Below are 21,399 nucleotides of genomic sequence, written 5' to 3'. Positions count from 1 at the left end.
AGCAAAGGCAGGTATCTCAAGACTGCAATCCATAAGAGACAGCCTCTTTAAATTACCTTCAAAGTTACTTCATAATCTTTTAAAATCTTATATTGAAATCTCATTTCATTTTTGTAAGGATGGTAGATTAAATAAAAAAAGTTTACTTGTAATGATCATAACCTGATGAGAATTTAGACACATTTGAGTACTGCAGATGGAGAACCTAAGTCCAAAGCTGGCTTTCTGTTGGTGTTGTTGATCTCTTAACTCTGTTCAGAGGCAGGGTGACTGTTTTTAAATGGAATAAAGTAACATGAAGTCATTAAGCCAGTAAGGCAAGATCATAGAACACCTGTGTATCAGACAGGCACTGCCTCTTCCAGTGCCAGACATACTGTTCCTGCCTAACTTCATTCTATAGGTATTAGCATTTTAATTCACTCCTGCTGACAAAAGAACGCACTTGCACCGGATTAGGTGTTCCACATTACCGTGGAAACCATGTCAGACTGATTCAGGCAGTCGTTTTGAATATAGTGTAGTGTGGGATATAAGGTAGTGATGGCTTTGTCGTTTCCTGTCATTAGGCCTTGATTATATGTTTCCAAGTGACCCAAGAAGTGCCAAGTTCTACCTGAGCAAATGACCAGAAAAGCAACTGGTAATAAAAAAGAGAAACATAAATTATCTGGTTTTAATTCATGTGTATAAACACCTTATGTACTTGGAAAGGAACGGAATGCCATTACTTCAAGGTTCAGAACAGATTTTCTGTTTCAGTAGGCTCTCAAAAGAGCGCTTTCAGTCATGATTGCTAGTTTCTTTTGTTAAACTTGGCACTCCAGAGCCGAGTTGTTTCTAAAGAAAGCACTGCTGCAAGACATAAAAACCAGTCAAGAGACAGAGCAGTGCTGAAGGGCAGGACAAGGCTCTTCTCCCACACCAGAGTTTATGCTCTGAGCAATACTCCCTAGCCTGGGTGTCAAAGCTGTTGCATCCCTTACAGAGCATGTCCTTAGCTCTTCCTTCCCATTCCCCATCATGGGAAATACATTACAGTTTTGTGGTGGAGGTTTAAAGCAATTCATGTCCTGCTTGACAGCTGAAGTATAAATGTTTTCACAGCAGAAATTGTCCACTGCTATGATCTGTGTCATTACTGCAAGCAACAGCTTCTGAGCATTCTTGTATGAACATGGCACCACACGTGGAGCTGCATGTTTGACATGGTTGAGCAGTTCTTTTAATGGCTTCAATCTGTGACAAGGAACAGACCTAAAAGTTGGAAACAAAGTTATCTGCTCTTGTTGCTCTCAGGAATCGCCACTTGGAGATTGTTGCTTCCCAGAAATTCCATAATTCAGATATTAGATCTATCCCCACTATAGAGTCTGACCCAAAGTAAAACAGGAGATCTTAATGTACAGCTTTAATGCAAACTTGGGCAACTACAAAAATGTAAAACTTCATCTCTCCTTCAAATAACACCAGAATCTTTGCTTATTCAGTGATACTAACTTAAGATAATCCCTTGTAAAAACTACTGTCTCAGAATGTGTAATTTTGACACCTGTATCATTTGCAGGAAGATATCAGGTTTGGGAAGATACATTTTGGTGAGATTGAGAAAGAGTCAAGGGTATACAGGAATTTCTCTGAAGTTGTGAAGTAATGCATATTGGGATCACATCATATGTAATATCCCCTCTACTGTGGTAAAATCTTTCTCATCTTAATCAAGTCAGTCTTGTGAAACCAACAGTGTGAATGAGACAAATAGTTTCATCCTGCATATTAAAAAAAAAATTACAGATGTATTTCTGATCCTTTGTAATCAAGTCAAACCCTTTCTCCTTAGGCATTTAACTTGACACTTTACCTAGACCCTGTGTAGCTACTGGAGAGGAACATGTTCTAAGTATATAAAATTCTAAGCACAAACACAAAAGGCAGGTTTTTAATGTTTAATTTATGGTGGTTTTTTATGTTTAATTGTTTAACAAGAAAAATATTTTGACATCAATTTTTTCATTTGAATGTTTCCACAGCAAGCACATTTAAAAAAAAAAATGAAACCTGAAATAATTTGTCATTCTTTATATTTCATATGGCTAAGAATAAGTAATTATTTCCAGGTGTTGACTTGCGATCAATTTCAATTTTAAATGCCTCAGTCACCAAATTTTTAGAGTAATTCAAGGTTTGGGGTAGGCCGAGTTTAAACTTCTGATTTCAGATATTGTCTTTATGTAACTGTCAACTCATCTTTCAGTCCTGGGCAGTCTGCATCACCCAACTCCTACAAATACACTGTTTGAAGTGGCTGCTTTGAATGCTTAAGATGGTCAATGTTTATTTTTCTAATACCTATTAACACAACTTCATCTGTTTTATTGTGGCAGGATCTCCAACAGACAAATATTCACAAAATGTCAGTTATTCTAATTCTTTGTGTGATTTCAGTCATGGATTTCTAAGTGTGCCTACTTGTAATCTCTTACCGTTTATCTGAAAGTTATTCCTTTAATGCTTTCACCATTCGTTCATCACTTTGTTGCCTGCTTCACACCATGGTGCACAGTAGTTACAAAGCACTGAGTAACTTATTTTTTAACACAGTAACTTCCAGATTTTTATTATTCTCAAATTAAGAAAATACATTTTTAACTGCTTGTATTCTCCTTTTATAGCATTCAGAACAACAGTTTTAGAGAAGTTACTAAATAACAAATTGAAGAAACTCTTTCAAAGTGAAATAAAGGCTTCATTTTAAAGCTGGCAGCTTGAAGATAAAATTTACACTTGAGTGTTGAGGGAGCCTGAGAATACCAAGCTGACACCTCCCTTTTGTGAATGGAGACCCAAGGAAGGGCAGGAGACATCAGCACAGTTTCTCTGTACCAGTATCTTGAGAAGCTGCTGGCAGTTAAAGTGATGGCTGTGCAGGCACAATGCTGGAACACAGCTTTGTTGAGCCCTGCAGGCTCTCTGAACCTCTCAATTTAGTCCTAACACACAAAGAATATGCTCTGTTCACCTCTGCAATTCAGACTGGGCCCTTGACATTACCAGTCCAATAAAGCCAAGAGGTTACCCCAGCCTAATGGGCAGAGTCTGTCTCAGCAGTATGCACAAGCAATCCTTGTTCCTTTCTGAACAAAAATTTTGGGAGACCTATTTGTGATCCCAAATTTAAATTCTACCCTCAGAACATACAATGATGCCTGTCAGAATCGCTTGGCTGGTTCCATTCATGCTTATTCATTGAGGTGGCCGGGTGCCCATTCACATGGTACCAGACTATTTTCACTGTGTTGAACTGCCAAGAAGAACAGGTTTAGGAGAATAATCTGCACACTGTTCAAGCTCCTGCTCTTCTGAAGAAAGCTTTTTTCCAGCACTTTTTTAACACTGCACATTTATTTTGTCTAAGAGTTTTTGATAAGTTACAATTCTCAAAACACATTGCTAAAAGTAACAGACTGACCCAAGTCAGATAAATGCTGCATTCCCCAAACAGCACAAGTAATAACATCAGAGATGATTCAAAGAGACAATGCCTAGCCTATCCTTTTTGTCAGATCCTCACCTTTATTTCACAGGGCTTTTGTAAGCACCACAATCTGCTGAAAAAGTAACCTACAGTGCCTAAACAAAGGCTCCATCCCAAAAGGTGCTCTGCAAACCCTCTTCATATGGTAACAAAACAGCCTCAACAGGTTCTGTGTCTACTCCACAACTGAACTTCACTGCAGATAAAAGGATTGTATCTGAATGGATTTGTGGGCACATTAGTGCCAAGTGTTTGTTGGCATTGCAGGAACAGCAATGCTGTCTGACTGCACTGGGGCAGTGACAAAGATATTCCCCCCAGTAACACATTACTAAGCTAGGAAAAAGGTAAATCATTAACATTGCACTCAAGCTGCTGCACAAACTTCTAAGTGTAATCTGGCATGGTTAGTTTTTGCTTTTTTTTCCCCATGCCCACTCTGTCTCACCAAAAGGGGGAGAAGAAACTCCCTACACTAATTGCCAGAAGAAAGAAGAAGAAACCATGACCATTACAGCTACCACAAATGGCTTGCTTAGACCTCCTCAGAAAACACTATGGCTTTCCTAAAATTTAATGAGGTTGCATTCACAAAGACTTCCAAGCACACATGCTGTCAGCCCACATACCAAAACTTTTGTTCAGAAAAATTTAAGTAGAACATTCCAAAAAAGTACAGTTGTAAGTGGAGGCACTGCAAATTTCTTACTGTAGAAAAGAGGCCATCTCCAGATCAAGCAGATTGTGACCTCACTCCACATGAAAAACTAGGAAGAAAATCTACAAGAGGAACTTTGTTATAGATGAATGTTTATTGACAGTTTCTATTGGTCTCACAGAAAGTGTATGTAAGTACAGATGGACAGTCTCCATGCTAACAAACAATTTTCTACTTGCAAGGGACCTTGCTGAATTGCAGTGTGTTACTTTATCCATAATCATTCCTATAAGCCTTTTCTTGGATGCGTAACACCATTCTCCGAGCATAAAAATCCCTGTATTCCTCAGGTAGTTCTTCAAGTGTTTTCAAGGCTCTGTCCAAGATCTGTATAGCTCTAGAGGCTGCCATGGGATCTTTATTTCCATAAGTGTCAGTCTTATCATAGGACTCAGCAGGAAGGTGCTTCCAAAAGACATTCAGTGCCACTCCAAATTCCTCAGAAATTACATTATGGAACCACAAAGCTGTAGAAAGAACAGTGTCTAAAATAAAAATTACTGTCCAAAACTTCCATGTGACTCCAAGCACGTATCAGAATTGCTCAAACTAAATCTAGTTGAGGAAAATCCTCAACTACTGTATTTTTGTTTATTTATAAATATCCATATGAATGCATTGCATTATACCAAATTTAAGAAACTTTTCAAGACATTTATGCTGATCCATAACTTCTCATAAAAGTAACAATTGCTGAAGTGTAGAGGTACTCAAATGTAAGCAAATGATAAGCATGTGTTGGGTGAAAGAAAAACACCTTCCCTTGCTCTCCTCCACTCTAAATGCAGGTATCTATTTTCACTTAGTCCCTAACCTTGCACACACTGTCCAGGCATTAATGTAAACCACCAGCATCAGCCAAGTCACTCAGCCAAAGTCACTAATCTTCTCATAATGAAGGCATGAGGCTTTTCAGCTGAATCATCATGACTGTAGTAAGGAACCCAAGACATCTTTGTTTCATTGAGTATATTTAAAGAATCAGTTTAATATGGTATATTTAGGATATTTGAATTTTAAGCTAAAAGTCTGAATGCTGTATTCATTTTATCTTATTTGCCTGTAGGTGCTGAAGACATAGAAAGGTTTATTCTGAGAAATTAACACGAAGTTTCTTTCAGGTTAGGAAGAGGGGCTGCTTCTACCTTCTTCATAATAACCACACACATTCCTCAGAAAACATTTTTTTTTTTTCAGCGATATGCACTGCAGGGTGCTGACAAAGCACCATACTCTGGACTCAAAAATCCCTGTACTCCCCAGTCATTCTTAAGAGAGCTGAGTGTGTCTCAAGTTTAACTCTGCTCACCCACTGGAAAAGACAAACAAGTACCTGGACTTCATAAACAGAAAACAGGAAAGCTGACATCAGCAGCAGTGTGACATACAACTATCTAACTGTGACCAAAAGTTTATTTTAAGAAGAACCATAAAGGCAAGTTCAAAATTAGGTAACAAGTCCAAGGCTAAGAAATAATTATAAAATTACTTCCTAAAAACCTATTGCCTTCTTGTTTACTGACCTGTTTATATTGTCCAGATAACATAAAAGTGACAGGATAAGTCGTATCTGCTGCAAGCTCACGAGTTAAAATAAAATCAGTAAAAAGGAGTAGTTCAATAGGAGTAATGCAAATGCCTTTCCCTGACTGTCATGTCAGTCCAGTAAGCAGCTTTCTGCTTGTGCAGAAAAATTATTAGGACTTATGTTTCCATTCCCCAAAGATGATTATTAATCTTTTGAAGGTCCAATAACTGTACCATCCATAATTCTCATCAGACCATGTGCCTCATAGTGCTTCAGTGCCAGAGCTACAGAAGAACAGAAATGGTATTTCACTCACATTCTGTCACTAAAAAATTCAGGTCACTGAAGCCATTTCAGATTTCAGAAGGTAAGTTTATAGTATTAATCTATTAAGACACAAAATCAGGAGCATAGAGTGTACACTTGAGGGAAAGCAAGATTTGTAGGTAGATATAATAATACTGTTTCTCAGGTTAATTGTACAATTGGAAGAAGTAAACTAGTTTTGCCAACATCTTTCAATGCTCCTACTTAGAGAAATGCTTTAGTAATCTCTTACCTTCTCCAGAAAACAAATTAGAAACAAGACTGTTTAATACCATGCCATGGTCAGGAATTATTTACTACTTACCTGGAATAAATAACACATCTCCTGCTTCCAAAACACATTGATAGCGCTTGGCTTTCATGAAAAGGGGATATTTCTCCATGTCTGGGTTATCCACATCCAGTACCTCTGATTTGGTACCTAGGAAAATTTCAGTGAATAAACATTTCCACTCTTCCAATAGTAATAAAGCATTAATCATATTGCTGAAGATGGCAGTTCTTGAGTCAAATTTAGTACTGGTTTATTTCTCAAAAACCTGATGGCACCCCTCATTTACCGAAGAGATGTTCTCCTGTTGTCTGTATTTGTTCTGTAACTGCAACCTCATTAACAGTAAAAACCACTTTTCCTGATATCTAAAAAGCCATTCTGAACCCAGACAGAACATTTTACTCCCTCAGTTAGGTGTTAAAAATAATCAGGCAAAGCTGCTGTTTTCCTTAGCTTTGACTAAAGCACACAGAATCAGAGTTAAAGGAACAAATTACTTCTTTTATACCAAGTCATCTGTTAGTGATTATTTTCTACAGTGCAACACTTGTGAGCTGAAAAGTTAAGATCACTAAACTCCAATCTAGATACCTGTGACATGCATACCTGATAAATATAAATATGGTGCATCTCGAGGACTGTACAAAACAACTCGTTTTCTCCCTATGACTTGGATCAAGAAGTTGTCCATTACCTGGGATGAGCGTAATAATAGAGAAGTCAGCCAAAAGTTGATTGAATAAATATATAGACTTCAACTGATCCAATTACTAGCTTAAAAAAAGAGTATTAATAAAACCTTCACATGTTAAGAATTATCTTATAAATAAATTTATTCAGAACTCACTGCAGTGTTAGAAGACAACCTTATTTGGAATCTATTGCATTGCAGCCAGAAACCACTACAGTCATTGCACAGTTGGCTGTGTATCATACAACTAGAATTTGTCCTAATCTGACCATTACAGTGAAAAAAAAAGAAAAAACCTAAAGCAATGTTGAAGACAAAAATGTTTAAAGTTACTGTCTTTCAGATTTTCAACTGAAACTCAAAACGGTTTAAAAAAGGAAAACAAAATAAAACATCCTTTAACCTTACAAATCAGGAATTAGACATAAACCCAGTTAAGATATTATGCCTAAGCAATGCAATGTTTAAAACTCACCATACAACTGATTGTAGTTCATTTTACTATTTCAAAATATGTGACATTTGTTATTATTATCTAATCTTTGACAGAGATTTGCACTTTATTCTCTCAACTCTGTAATGCCATCTGCAAAATTTTATGCTAAATCCATGTATTACCTACATCATAATGTGTCCACAACTGTAATCCAGCTGAGCTGATGCGGAAGACACTAGAGAAAAACTGTTCCTTCTCAAAATACTCTGGAATATTAATATCTTCTGCTAAAATAGGAAACTGCTTCCTGATATCTGCAGTATCCTGAAACAGAAAGGGCATAACTCTTAGAGAACCCTCTATGCACATTTAAATGGAGAAGCACTTCACAATCATTTCCAATCATATGAAAAGGGCTTGGAACTTCAACATGGGCAAACACCTGAAATCAGAAATGCTTTTCAGCATTGACTTGCCAAATGCCATTAATAAGAACAGCCAGAGAGCTGCTCTTAACCATGGCTGCTAGGAATCACACGGCACGAGCAATAGATCAGCATAAATCCTTTTATATTAATTTACAACAAAAGCTAAAAAAAAGGGAGTTTAGCAATGTACTCTTCAATGATCAGCTCAGCTTCCAAGCAACAGCAACTATTTTAGACACACTGAAGTACTCTGACCTAAATTCAGTCAGATTCACAAACTGTGACCCTAAGTAAGTTTTATGACAACAGGCTTTAAAAAATATTTCTAAATTGCACCTTTACAATATTAGAACTGTAATCTCCAGTAACTTACCTTCCTAACATCTTCACCCACTGATCGCAAATAATATTTTTCATCCTGAAGAGAACACAGAAAGAGAATTTTGGGTTTTTTTAATAAGAATTACCAAAACACTTAAACAAAGAGCTTGTATTTTCTCATTTATCTAATGCAGAATTTCATTAAAATATGGTACAAATAAAGGGCATCTACAAATTCAGCTACTTTGTTATATTGTCATTTACTGATCCCTGCAGCTCATCATGAGAAAAAGGAAAAGTTAACTGACAGACAAAGAGTAAAGTGTGGGGAGACTGGTCAACTGCTTCAGCATTGCTGTTACTGAACAGAGTCAAAGCAAATGCAGATTATAATTTAAGTCCTTCAGTATATTGATGCAGAAAACTATTTTTATTGGCTTCAAAATTTGCTTCCCAATCACAGTTACCTGAAAAATTCCTAGCCTGAACACAGATATGTAGAGATAACCACGCATTTGCTACTCACAAATTATGTTACAATATATCTGGATTTGTATTCTGATAGTCATCAAATTCTAAAATACCTTCATGACATTTTCTTACAAAACACACAAATGATATGGTTGTTATTCTAAAGCAAGGTTTGATTTATAAATTTCATATTGAAATTTTTGCTCATGTAAGCAGTTTTTGTTAAGAGACATAGGATGACTGAAGATAACCACCCTGTACACATACAAATAAACTTTTGAGAATAACTACTTCTCACGTTTTTCCTTTGGCATCAACCCACAAGAAAGTTAAATCAAAGATCAAGTTTTTCACTGAAGTAAGACTTTAAATTACAAATCATCACTTTTCTCTCCACATACCATTAAAATAACCAGCAGAAGAAACTGTGGAACTAAGAAAATTACCTCAGTAAGAAAGTACTCCTTGTGCTTGACTTCAGCTGCTCTTCGTACAAATGCATCAAAAGGCAGAGTTCTGAAATATAAATATTTGAATTTATACCATGAATCAGTGTAACAACACATGGTCTAAACCCTAGATCTATAATAAGCTCCCTTAATATCAAATACAATGGAAGATGCAATAGGCTGATCTCTTACTTTTTTAAATTAACATGATGACTAATCAGTATTTGCAGATGTTTGAAGAGTTCTCCCAAGACAGAAATCCTACACTTGGAAACTTCTCTGCTTTAGTGAATTGTTCCAATATATATCCAAAGATAATCCTGTAGCAGCTGAGGCTGGAAGCACCTCTGGACCTCCTCCAGTCCAAGCCCCTTGCCAAGAGCAGGGTTCACTACAGCAGCTTGCACAGGACAGCATCCAGTTCAGTTTTGGAGATCTCCGAGGATGGAGACTCCATAATCTCTAGGCAACCTGTTCCATTTGTTCTGTTGTTTGACTAACCTCACTGTAAAACAGTGTGTGTCTGTGTGTGCTAAAAGGGTTAACAGAATTTTCTGTATTTCAGCTTGTGCCCATTGTCTCTTGTCCTGTCACCATGGACCACAGAGAATCCGGCTCCATCAACTGTTCATACAATTTGTTAAGATCCCCTCTTGAGCTTATGAGTTCTGAATGGTCTGAGTCACAGAACAATACGTTTTTCACAGTCAAATTAAGACTCAAATTGTGACAATACTTGCTTAACTGTTTAAGTGTGTCATTTTTAGACTGGTTTACTGTACATTTTTATAAATTTGCAGAAAAGCTCAGCATCAAGAAAACTCCAACAAGGAAGATGCACATGTTCATATCTATGCATTTTCTGCTATGAATTTGTGCAGGAGCACAGATACTACCTCCATTTGTACATCTATAATTTTTTTTCAGCTATATGGATTTTTAAAAAAAATATAGCTTTCTCAGCTCCTCAAAATACAGGAATCTCAATATTTCAAATGTTTCTTTTCAGTTTTCCTTAAATTTACTAAACACAACTTCAGAAGATTCAGGAAGAGTCACTGGGCATTAGAGCCGGTCTCTCTGAAGTCAGTAAGAGTGATATAGATTTATCTACATAATGGGAGCTTTTCATACAGATTACAGATTCTGGTATCAGTTGATAGCTGCATGGCAAGCCAAGCATAATCAGCAATAGGACATGTATTCATTATTATTAATTCAATGTTACATTTGTGCAGCTCACCATCTCACTGGACAATGAACTATTGCATGTAAATATCACATTTCAGAGCAACCACCAAGAACCCAGAGTTAAGAAGAAACCATTCTCAAGCAAAATTTTTCTTGATCCTGGTATCTTTTTTAGTAGAATGTGAACCTGCATCTGACAGTACTTAAACCAATTCTCTAAACAATTTATGCTTGTTTGGAATAGGCAAATACAAAATCCACTGAAGTCATTGGGAAACCAAACAAAACCCAGTACTCTGACTTCAAGCCAAACTGTTCTATCATGTCCACTTATGTTTGCTGCTGAAGAAAGTGAGAGCACAGCTCTACTACAGCTTAAACTGATGCACTCTGGTGCTACCGCAGCTCTGCCCTTGCTATCTACCCTAATCACCCCATCTCCCCCCATACAGTAGCACTGGCACTCATCTGACCTCTCCATGAACCTGCTTACAAAGCTAGAAAAGCAGAAAACCATTCAGATTTCTGCAGCACGTCACAACCTGGCTGGATGAGTTCCAGAACCAACACAAAGACAGGGGTAGGAGCATGCAACTTACAACAGAACTGCAGTACTACTGATGTTCATCAGTTTAAACTAATGGAACTGCATGTTAAGTCCTCAGAGTTTCTATTCTTTTGTTTCTACTTATTGTCCCTTCAGATTAGAATGAGAGGCTTGCTGTGGAAAAGGTCAAAGCTTCCTGGATTTTAAGTGAAGCATGTGAAAGTCCTGACACCTGCTATCATGAAACACCATCAGAGCATCCAGAGAGTCTATTTGGCTGTCTACAAACCTGCTCAAACTAAGACTCCAGAACAACTGTATCTCACAGCAAGAGATACTAAAAAAAACCCCAAAACACAGCAGGGAAAATGAAGTATGGAGATAAGACAAAGTTATTCAAGTACACTCTCATTTCAATAGTTCACTATGCAGGGAGCAGAATGCATCATGATTGTAATTTGTGTTTATCCCCTGAACAACAGGCTCCACTCAGAGATTTGTGGCTTGTTTACACATACAGCATGCACTCCCCCCTGCTTAGAAGCTTAACAGACTGAACACATCCTATTCCTACCTGGGGAAACAAAGGACTGCTAAAATAAAGGCATTGACCCTTGAAGGAGGTAAATTTACACAATGACTGAGATTAGATGAACTCTGAAGAAATGTTCTGGTAGTTACATAAGAGAAGCTCCGGAGGAGATCAAGAGTTTTTGTGGTCCACATCAAGATTAAAGAGCTGGTGAAATGTGTGGTATCCAGTGGTTTGAACATTCTGAAAGCTGCACATGCTAACTTTGAAAGCAGCTTGTTTTTAACTAGTTACATCCTTTCTGGAGTGGAATACCTTGGTTGGCACACACACACCATTCAAAGGAGATCAGACACACCATGAATCAGAAATTGTCACTATTCAGTAACACTGAGAATGCACCATGTAACTACAACAAAATACCGGGTCATCAAGTGTAGATATCAAGGGTGTTTTGGTTTGTTTTCAATAAACAGCTGCAAGTACCAAGCTCACATTTCCTGCAAGAGTGCTCTGACAAAATACCTTTACAACATCTTTTCATGACATCATTTTTAAGGTGCTGTTTGGCCCCTCATCTCACCATTGTTGTATTTATTCAGGGTGTAGAATTAATAGAAGAGGGAGAAATCTAGGACAACCCTTTGATACATAATGTCATGTTTTCACAAACTATCTTCCTATTCCCACTCTCAGCTTCAAACAGATGCACTGTATGTCTGTAAAGTCACAAGCACATGCCTTTAAAATACAAGAGGCCTTGGAGTGAAGTACCTATACACAAAGTTCTTACTGAGGAAATCCATCTGTGGCACTGCAGACACATGAATCTTTACTTCTTTAGATCCTTCAGCTTGGCTCAAGTAATCTATTGTCCATTTGGTGGTGCATGTGCCCAGTTCCAGTCCTGTCAGCACTACTGGCTTTCTCTAAGAAACAACAACAAAAAAAATTCAGTGGTGAATGATCACAGCATCCAAAAGAAAAAAAAAAAAATTTTTTTTCAAATTACATCCAAGCAAACAAGTCAGTTGAATACCAGGACCCACTACATAAGGTCACAACTAATCTGTTCATAAGCAGTGTGAATCAAATTCAGAACGTTGAAACAAAATGCAGCAAATTATGGAACTGTTTCTCTATGTGTTCTTTCCTAGTTGGGTAAGGAAGGATATGGAAAGGCAAACACAATTATAGCCCACTCTTTGTGCTGGGGCAATTTAGGAAATCCCAGCAGAAGGAATAAATTTAATCGTTCTAGTCAAGGCTTAACACAAACATGCAAAAGCCCACACAGTTAAGGTGCAGCCTGTGAGCTGTGGTGATGCTATTATGCTCTCATGAGAGAAAGAAGCTCTTTCCATCTGTATCAAGATTCCTTGCTGCTCACAACCATGAACAGGTTTGATCGAGCCTGCACATAAAAAGTAGAGAGACACTTCTGCTTTTAACTGGGACCTCGGAGGGTGGGGGGTAAGGGGCGGGGGGGGAAAATAAAACAAGATATTACAAAACAACAAAACTAACTTTTTAACCACTGCCAAACGAAATGGATTCTTACAGAGATCACCTGTCGGAACTTGCCAGCAGCTCAGACAGGACCTGCTACAGAAGCTCCTTGCTCCTAAACTCCCATTCCCGTCAATGGATCAGGGCACCCTTTCGGGAACACACAAACCCAAATCCGGGCTGGCCTGCCCCAGCTGTGCCCGCTGAGGAGGAGTCCTCAGACACCTCCTGCCTTGCCCCGCGTGTCCGTGGAGCCGCAGCCGCTGCGGCGGTCCCGGGCAGAGCGCCCCGTACCCGCGGGTAGATGTCCCGCAGGAAGCGCTCCCGCGTCACCCCCTGCAGCCGCTCCAGGGCCACTGCCCGCTGCTCCCGCCGCTCCCGCCGCTCCATGGCCGCCGCCGCCGCGTCCGCCCCGCCGCTTCCCCCGGAAAGAAGAGCCCGCGCAGAAGCGTTCCTGCCTCGCCCTCTGGGCAAGGACCGGGAGCCCTCGGATCACGGAATTGCCAGGGGTGGAAGGGGCCTCTGGAGAGCATCGAGTCCGAGCCCTGCCACGCAGGGTCACCTGCAGCAGGTGACACGGGAACATGACCAGGAGGGGTCTGAATATCTCCAGAGAGGCAGACTCCATGACTTCCCTGGGCAGCCTGTTCCAGTGTGCTGCCACCCTCAACCTAAGAAAGCTCTTTCTCAAGCTGAGGTGGAACTCATTATATTTTAGTTTATGGCCATTACTGTTCGTTCTGTCATTGAGCACCACTGAGAAGTGTCTGGGACCATCCCCTTGGCACCCGCCTTGGAGGTATTTCTGTGCATTCGTGAGATCCCCTCACAATCTCGTCCAGACTGAACAGGCCCAGCTTCCGCAGTCTCTCCTCATGAAGAGAGATGCTCCAGGCCCGTCACCGTAGCTGTGGCATCCGTTGGGCTCTCCCCAGTAGCTCCTGATCTCTCTTGTCTGGGAAGCGCCGAGCGGGACACCGTGGCTCGGGGCCGGCGCTCTGCGGCGGTGCGGGCTGGCGAGCGCCGGGGGCGGCCCCAGCCGCGCTTCCGGGGAGCGGGGCCGCGGCCGCGCGGGCGGGCCGGCCATGGCGCTGCGCTGCGCGGCTCCGGGCCGTGTCCGCTGGCTGGCGCGGGCGCTGGCGGGCTCTGCCCGGCTCCTGCCGCCGGCCGCGGCCGCAGCGGGCCCGCCGGGCCCCGCCCGGGCCCGTCCGCCCCAGCTCAGCGCTCGGTTCGCCAGCAGCGCCGGGTCTGGGACCGAGGGCCCTCAGCGGCGTGTCATGGTAGTGAGGATCACCAGCCCCTTCGCCTGGCTCCGCACCCGCTTCTATTACCTGCTCATCCGCCTCTACTTCGACCAGGAATTCAGCATCGAGGAGTTCACGCGGGGAGCCAAGCAGGTGAGCGGGCCTGGCGCCTCGGGACGAGGAGAGCGGCCGGCCTGAGGGGAAAGGTCCCGCTGGCCCTCTGCAGGGCTGCCAATGCTTGCGGTTATTTTCATGGAGTTATAAGAACCAGTGCTGGAGAAAACTTAGAGATAGTCACAGAATCACAGAACAGGTGAGGTGGGAATGGGCCACAGAGGGTCATCTGCTCCATCCTGCTCTAGCAAGGTCGTCCTAGAGTACATGGCACTGGATGATGTCCAGACGTGTCTGAGATATTTGCAGTGAGGGATACTCCACAACCTTTGGGCAGTCTGTTCCAGTGCTTGGTCACACTCACAGTAAAGAAGTCCTTTCTTGTGTTCAGGTGGAACTTCCTGTGCATCAGTTTCTGCCCTTGCAGAAACTCTTGTCCTGTTGCTTGGCACCACCGAGCAGAATCTGGTCCATACTTGTGGCACTCCCCCTGCTTTAAATATTTATACACATTCATGAGGTCTCTCTCAGACATCTGTTCTTGAGGCTGAAGAACTCCAGTCCCACAAGCTTTTCCTGTAGGAGAGATGCTCCAGTCCCCCAGTCCTTGCTGTTGGACCCACTCCATGAGCTCTGTGTCTGTGTTGTACATTGAGTCCAATGTGTCACCAAACACCACTTTGTCAAACAGTTTCTGGCATCAGTCTTTCCTTAAGCACCTCTAGGGGTGATGACTCCACCACCTTCCTGGCAGCTCATTTCAATGTTTGACAGCCTTTTCCTTGAAGAAATCTTGATGTCCAGCCTGATTTTATTATGTGTGGACATCATAGCACAAAGTGCTCCCGTGTGTAAAATATATGGAGTTCCCCCCTGTTGGCTCCAAGCACCACATTTCAAGGCAAATGGCATAAGCAGAGCTATATTTTCCTTCAGGAATTTCTTGTTTTCCCAGATTCCACAATTAAAATGAACTGGTTAAGCCATCCCCCAAAGTAGCGTGAAGGAAGGTGCTTCCAAATGTTACAGAGACTTTAAGGAGAAGTTGTCTCCTCTTAGCAGGTTTTCCTGAAAATGATCAAGCTTAGACATAGAGCTGGTGTATATATATTTATGTCTCCAAATTTATGAATCCAGTAAGCCTTGTCAACAGAATGTGTCAGAGAGATAAGTATCTCAAAGCTAGTTATATGAAAATTATAGTTATCTGTTGGGAAACTTTTTATTATTATGTTTACTTTTTACAAAAAAACAGCTCAAAACATCACATTAGGGGACAGAATGTTAAAATGATTAGGATCAATTCAAGAAAGGAAAAAGCTCACAACCTACAACAAATAATATGATGTATGTGCGGAACCACCTGTTTTACCTTGGCCGGTTTTTCTGAGGTTTTGTTCTGGTGTTTGTTTGTTTTTACTTGGTGTAGAGTCCTAAATACACTGTCCTTCACAACGGCACTAGTTGAATGAGGCATAATTGTATGTTAATATGCCTGCAAAATTGAGGGGAGAAAGGAGAGTTGAGTTTCTTGAAGTCTAGAGACTAAACCAGATTTGTAAAGCAAATTTGTAAATTGCAGCATCAGTTTTGACTGAAACTTTGAAAAGATGAGTTGGAAAAGAGGGCAGGGAAACAAAATATCTGCAGGGAAAGACACGGAATGAATTATCAAAATAAATAAAAGCAACATACAAAATACTACAAAGTTTTTTTTTCTTTTGTAAACTATGAATTAATCTTTTGGAAGCTTTGATGTTTTAACTAAGAGATTGAAAAGAAATCATATGTTTTTATCAATCCATGAAATCACTCTTGTAATGCTAGAGAGATTATATTCCAGTGGTGATACCCTCTACAAATACTGAAATCTTAAATCATGAAATATTTGGGTAGCTTGTCATATACTTATGTATTTGTCTGAAAAATAAGCCAACCTAGAGTTTCGTGTTCATGTGTGTTTTTTTTCCTGTTTTATTTTGGTAGGCCTTTTCTGTTGTTTCAAAGCTGCTGTCTCAGCGTAAACTTGACCTGCTGGAAGAACTTGTATCAGCAGAGGTAAATGCTTTCCATCTCCTATTCTAACAGTTAAAAAGTCTGTTAAAAAGTAACATGGATGATTCAGCCTGTCATTATCTACAAGTTGCCAGTTTGGTTTAATTTGGGAAAAACAGCATTATGTGACATAAGGTGGGAAATTTTTTGTCCTACAGCTTTTTTATGTTTAATTTTGCATAAAAATTAATTTGAAGTTACTGTATTCAAAATGAAAAAAAAATATATTTTAGCTGTTGAACATAAGGACCAAAGGCCAGAATGATTGCTGGTGTACCAGGAAGGATGGAAAGGCAGCAGGCTCTGGATGGCAGGTGGAATTGTGTATCTCTAGGTGTAGGCAGGTGGCTGAAGCTGACTCAGTCTGTGCACTAGAATTCATGTGAAGAAATAAACTGGTTTTGTGCTCATCCCTGCTGCACTGATACATTCCCATCCCCATCAGATCATACAGCTGATTACTGGTTTTGGCTGGAAGGCCTCAGTCTTGTGTCATGGTCTCAGGGATATGACTGACCTGGTTAACCATTAGTGCTATGTTTTCTGTGTTTTTATGAATTTTTAATTGCTGAAGTTGTCTTGGCCTTCCCAGGGCATGGAGGTAGCAGATGCATCAGAGTCAAGTGGAGGAGACACTCCAGGTCTCTGTCTGCCTTGTTTACAGGATGTCAGCATGGCCTGTCCTATTGCCACCCATGCCTTTGCAGCAAAAACTCTGGTGCTGTTCTAGTGCATCCCCTCTGAACAGTCTTGCCTCCTCTCTCTGAACAGAGATAGCAATAAAACGTGAGTTTGTTTCTTGCAGTTGTTCTGAAAGGGCATCTCTGCTTCCTCTTGAAAGAACTTACTCTGGTCGCTGTAAATTTTTCAGGCTTACATTGATGCAGAGATTTCGTGTGAGCCAAGGATGTAATAGATGAGGCTGTGATCCCATACTACTTTGTCATTTCTTTGGCCAGTGAATTTTGTACCTGCAAAATGTACTAGAAACCAATGTCTCCTTGTGAAGATTGCCTCTCACTTCCATGTAACCTCTGCATTTGTTACTCAAAAATAGTAGATCAAGTTAGGGTAAAAAATGAGTATTAGTTAAAAATAAGTTCTTTAGTTTCATCCTTTCTTGTGAATTGACTTTCGTATGTGGTATTTGGGGTGCTACTTCAGTGCAGTTTTTGCACCCCACCATTTTCTACTTAACACAGCTGTGTGGATCATACGACACTTAGATAATATGGATGTGAGTGTCATAAGGACATTAATTACCTAGGGAACAATTTTCAGTCAGTTCTGACTGGCAAGTGTTTAAACTTTTTCTAAATGGAGTGTGGATCACAAAATGGCAAAGAAACTCATTGGTAATGAATCTGATTTTCAAAGAAATTTGTGAGAGATAGCTAAAAGATTCTGAATCACAAGCTTAAGAACCTGCACACAGAGAGAATTCCACAGTGAGAAGACAGAGTGCGATTGTGGAGCAAGCTTCACTGGGCTGTTCTGGGCTGACATGGCTTGTGTTGCTGTTGCTGTTTTGACAGTACCTTATCTAAACATTTTTAAAGATACTTGGTTTTCATTTGATTTGAGCAGTAAGGACCTTCTTCAGTGTTGCTGAATTAGGGTTTATGAAGGCCCAAACTTCCCAGTGCTTTTTCACTTCAGCTGTTACGTGTGTTAGATGAATGTTTTAGCAATACAGCTCATTTTATTAACTGCAGTAGAAATAGATTGTTACTTAAATTTCCTAATGAAAAACTAAGTGACAGTTTTTCTGAATTTAGGTACTTCAGGTGCTGAAGGAAAAGCTTTCTTTGCTCCCTGACAGCCACAGGGATGCTTTAGCAGCTGACATTGATGCAATCATGTACACAACAGAAGGAGATGTTCGCATTTACTATGATGATGATGGTATGTTTAGAATTCTAAAACATTTCAGCAATGACCAGTCTTATTTCCTGGGTTTGCTACTGAACACATGTTCTCCATGCAGATCTGGTTTTGAGTACTGTTTCTCATTCCTTGTTTCTCAGTTTGTAATTCATCCATGTAAAATGTCTTTATTTCCTTTTAAACTAGGAACAAACATTATTGTTAATACTTCATGGTACTGTTTTGACTTCTTTTTGGGTTTTGCTTATTCCTCTTCTTTTGTACAGAATTTTATGTTATTATTCCTCAGCAATGTGAGACTACTCAAAAACAATTATTCTAATATATGCTAAAAGCTGTTTGCTTTGACAATGAAAATGTATCCTGCAAAAAGAATAGTGAAGGCTGGTAATGTAAATTTTGCTGGTTTAGTCTTTCTGTCACGAAATACACTTTCTTCTAGGACTCCTTGAATGGTTTGGGTTTTTTTTTAAGCTAGTGCTGAGCTCAAGCAAGTTTTTCTTTTGGTTGGATACCAGCATTGTGTTCTCTGTTCACTGTCAGACACAGTGGAGGTGATATGTGGGTCTAACCATGGGTCTTCAGTTGAGCATTTCAAGTTGTCACCCTGTAAGCATTTTTCATGGTCTGGGAAATAGGAATTTCTTTTTCTCCTCTTAGATTGCTCCCACGTTTGAACTACTCTGCACACATTTCTTGTATCGTAGTTAGCTTTGGAATTTGTGGGAACCAACTTTTTTACACAGTTTCATTATATACATGTCACATCACACTCATGATAAAATACATATTTTTTTACAGAGTGTATTTTTTATTATTGCTGAACAGCATGAGTATGGCATAAAATAGCTTTATCACTCACTATTCTATCCTGTATTCTTTATGGCTGAAGTCAGCTGTCCTTCCAGGTTCTCAGTAGAATATGTGCTAGGTAGCAAATAGTATTTGACCAAGGAGAAACATGAGATCTAACTTAGCTCTAACTAAGTTTTGATTTATTTCCAACAGGAAGAAAGTTTGTTAGCATCTTGATGTGCTTCTGGTATCTAAATGGTGCTAATCTACCTGACGAAGTACCAGGTGAAGCCAAAGTCTTCCAGATTGTGTTTGGAGATGAAAACACAAAAGAAAAGAAACATCTTTTAACAGCAAACTATGAGTAAGCTTACTTGTCCCTTTCTTTTCCTATGTCCATGAGGTACCTGTGGGGTAGGCAGTTCTGCAAGCACTCCCACTGTGCCACTGCAGAACCCAGTGTTTTTAATTTACTTTGGTTCTAATCTAAGTTAATTGTCATCCAGCTTTCCGGTTTTGGTTTTAGGGCCAAATTTTTTAAATATCCCTAATGTTATGATGTTATTTCCTCGCTTCTGAGTCGGTATTAATGGGAACTCTTCCTCTGTAAGGGAGAGTGGTATTTGGAGCACTGAATGAGGTTTCTGATCTTCAAAGCGCTCATTAGGAAGATGGATTTTCATAGGAATGCTTATAAATAATGTTTGTGTTGGTGTACTGATATCAGAGCAGTGCAGAAAATATCTACACAATTGGCAAAATGTATTGAAAATAAGATTCTCAGAAGCTGGGAGAAGTGAGGATTTTTGTGTGATAAATGTGGTATGATCAAGGATTTCTACACTCACTTTTGAAAATGAAAATATGTAGGCTAGGTGATGAGCAGCTCTGAAACAAAAGTAACACTCATGAGTAGACCAGTACTTTTTTGCTTGGATAGATTGTTGTGGATCCATCCATCAGATGAATTCAGCATCTTCCTTAGAGTTGGAGATTTCTAAGGTTCCATTAACCTTGAGAGCATTCCCTTAAAGCCTAAATATCTTCCCAGTTCCACTTTGCAGGAGTGGATTTGCACATGATTGAAAAGCAGTGATATTATACTGCTCTTGTCCATGACTTGCTGATTATTTGAGAACATGAGAATTCAGCTTGAAGCTCAGACTTATCTTTAGATAGGGGAGACTCAGTACTACGGTGAACTTGATCTTTGATGTAGTTATGAATATATATTACCTTTTAAACTACACTTTGGGAAGGAGGAAAATTTTCAAGTAAAATATGGAGTACATGATTTCCCTTCACTTACCATCCCATTGAATGAAACCCTTTATTTACAGATCAAGATATTCTGTAAAGCTTTCCTTCTGTGAAAACTGAGTGTTTTCTTGATATCAGGGTCTTTACAATTGCTGCTTGATCCTGTCTGTGGGATCTGAAACAAAATACTCTGAAGTCAGTGCATTCTGTTTAGTACTATGGAAATAACTTATCTTCCATTTTGGGCAATAAGTTTGAAGTAAAGTATTTCTTCATGATTCCTTGTCATATTAGTAGCTCCTTAAGGTCAAGTAAATCTTAACAACTCTTCATTTATTATCTTTCCTTTTTCAGGTTCCAAAGGGAGTTTACAGAAGGAGCAAAACCAGACTGGACTATTACACGGATTGAACATCCAAGGCTATTAGAATAAATGCCTTCTTACAACCCTTTTATGTACACTGTAATTGTTTTGATGTATCAAATACCAGGCTTTTTGGGGTCTTTTTTTCCCTTCCTGCCCTTTCCTCCAAAAGAGGGATGAATTTTCTATGTATGATTTCCATAAATTCTTTCTGAAGCTTGCACTGTGCTGCAGTGTTACAGCAAAGCCTTTTCTCTGGAACAGGCTGGTAGAAATTTAATTTGTTCCAGTGCTCATCCAAGGCATTTAGACAGCACAGTTTCATTCAGGCAGGTGCAATGGATATGTTTCTTACATTCTGACAGGAAATGGTACTATTTGAAAATAAACAACAGTTAAATGAGTGATGGCCCTTCTGAGTTACTTTCTTGTGTTTCTTTTTTTTCCTTAGGGACTGTACAATATACAGCTGAATAATATGCAAGATGAAATAGAGGTAGATGGACTTCTTAGCTTGTCTAGCCTCAGCAGTTCATTTTGAGGTAATCTTGCTTTTTAATACATTTGAGGTTAAGAAAGAGCTGCTATTAGTATTTGCTACAGGATTGGAGAAAGAAAAAGCTTTTAGGATTGCACTGGGAAAATGGCTCACACAGATATATATGTTTTGGAAAATTAAAAAAAAAAACTCATTCCTTTCAATTCAGTAATGCATAGGCAATT

The 21,399-nt window shown here is 39.7% G+C and overlaps 2 protein-coding genes across 2 annotated transcripts; one reads left to right on the top strand and one right to left on the bottom strand.

Moving 5' to 3' along the window:
- Positions 1–1,931: 1,931 nt before the first annotated feature.
- TYW5 (tRNA-yW synthesizing protein 5) lies at positions 1,932–13,366 on the bottom strand. Its single transcript, XM_021555343.3, has 8 exons — positions 13,252–13,366; positions 12,223–12,377; positions 9,176–9,245; positions 8,311–8,355; positions 7,696–7,833; positions 6,989–7,076; positions 6,413–6,529; positions 1,932–4,720 (listed from the first exon to the last, which is right to left on the bottom strand). Exons 1-8 carry the CDS (start codon positions 13,345–13,347, stop codon positions 4,464–4,466), a joined length of 966 nt encoding a protein of 321 aa, XP_021411018.2. The 5' UTR covers positions 13,348–13,366; the 3' UTR covers positions 1,932–4,463.
- Positions 13,367–14,042: 676 nt separating this feature from the next.
- Positions 14,043–21,080, top strand: MAIP1 (matrix AAA peptidase interacting protein 1). The gene is made up of 5 exons (XM_021555391.2): positions 14,043–14,354; positions 16,302–16,373; positions 18,149–18,275; positions 19,266–19,416; positions 20,667–21,080. Exons 1-5 carry the CDS (start codon positions 14,043–14,045, stop codon positions 20,743–20,745), a joined length of 741 nt encoding a protein of 246 aa, XP_021411066.2. The 3' UTR covers positions 20,746–21,080.
- The last annotated feature ends 319 nt before the right edge of the window (positions 21,081–21,399 follow it).

The sequence above is a fragment of the Lonchura striata genome, chromosome 8 (genome assembly GCF_046129695.1).
Source record: "Lonchura striata isolate bLonStr1 chromosome 8, bLonStr1.mat, whole genome shotgun sequence".
NCBI classification, from domain to species: Eukaryota; Metazoa; Chordata; class Aves; order Passeriformes; family Estrildidae; genus Lonchura; species Lonchura striata.
Note: the sequence above shows the minus strand (reverse complement) of the source record. Positions and strands in the feature narration are given on the sequence as shown.

Coding starts and splice junctions, on each gene's coding strand:
- TYW5 (XM_021555343.3), bottom strand. CDS start 13,347: ATGGAGCGGCGGGAGCGGCGGGAGCAGCGGGCAGTGGCCCTGGAGCGG. Junction 8,356..9,175: donor AGGAGTACTTTCTTACTGAG/GTAATTTTCTTA, acceptor TGTTCTCTTCAG/GATGAAAAATATTATTTGCG. Junction 7,077..7,695: donor AGTTGTGGACACATTATGAT/GTAGGTAATACA, acceptor CGCTCATCCCAG/GTAATGGACAACTTCTTGAT.
- MAIP1 (XM_021555391.2), top strand. CDS start 14,043: ATGGCGCTGCGCTGCGCGGCTCCGGGCCGTGTCCGCTGGCTGGCGCGG. Junction 14,355..16,301: donor TCACGCGGGGAGCCAAGCAG/GTGAGCGGGCCT, acceptor TTATTTTGGTAG/GCCTTTTCTGTTGTTTCAAA. Junction 19,417..20,666: donor CTTTTAACAGCAAACTATGA/GTAAGCTTACTT, acceptor TTCCTTTTTCAG/GTTCCAAAGGGAGTTTACAG.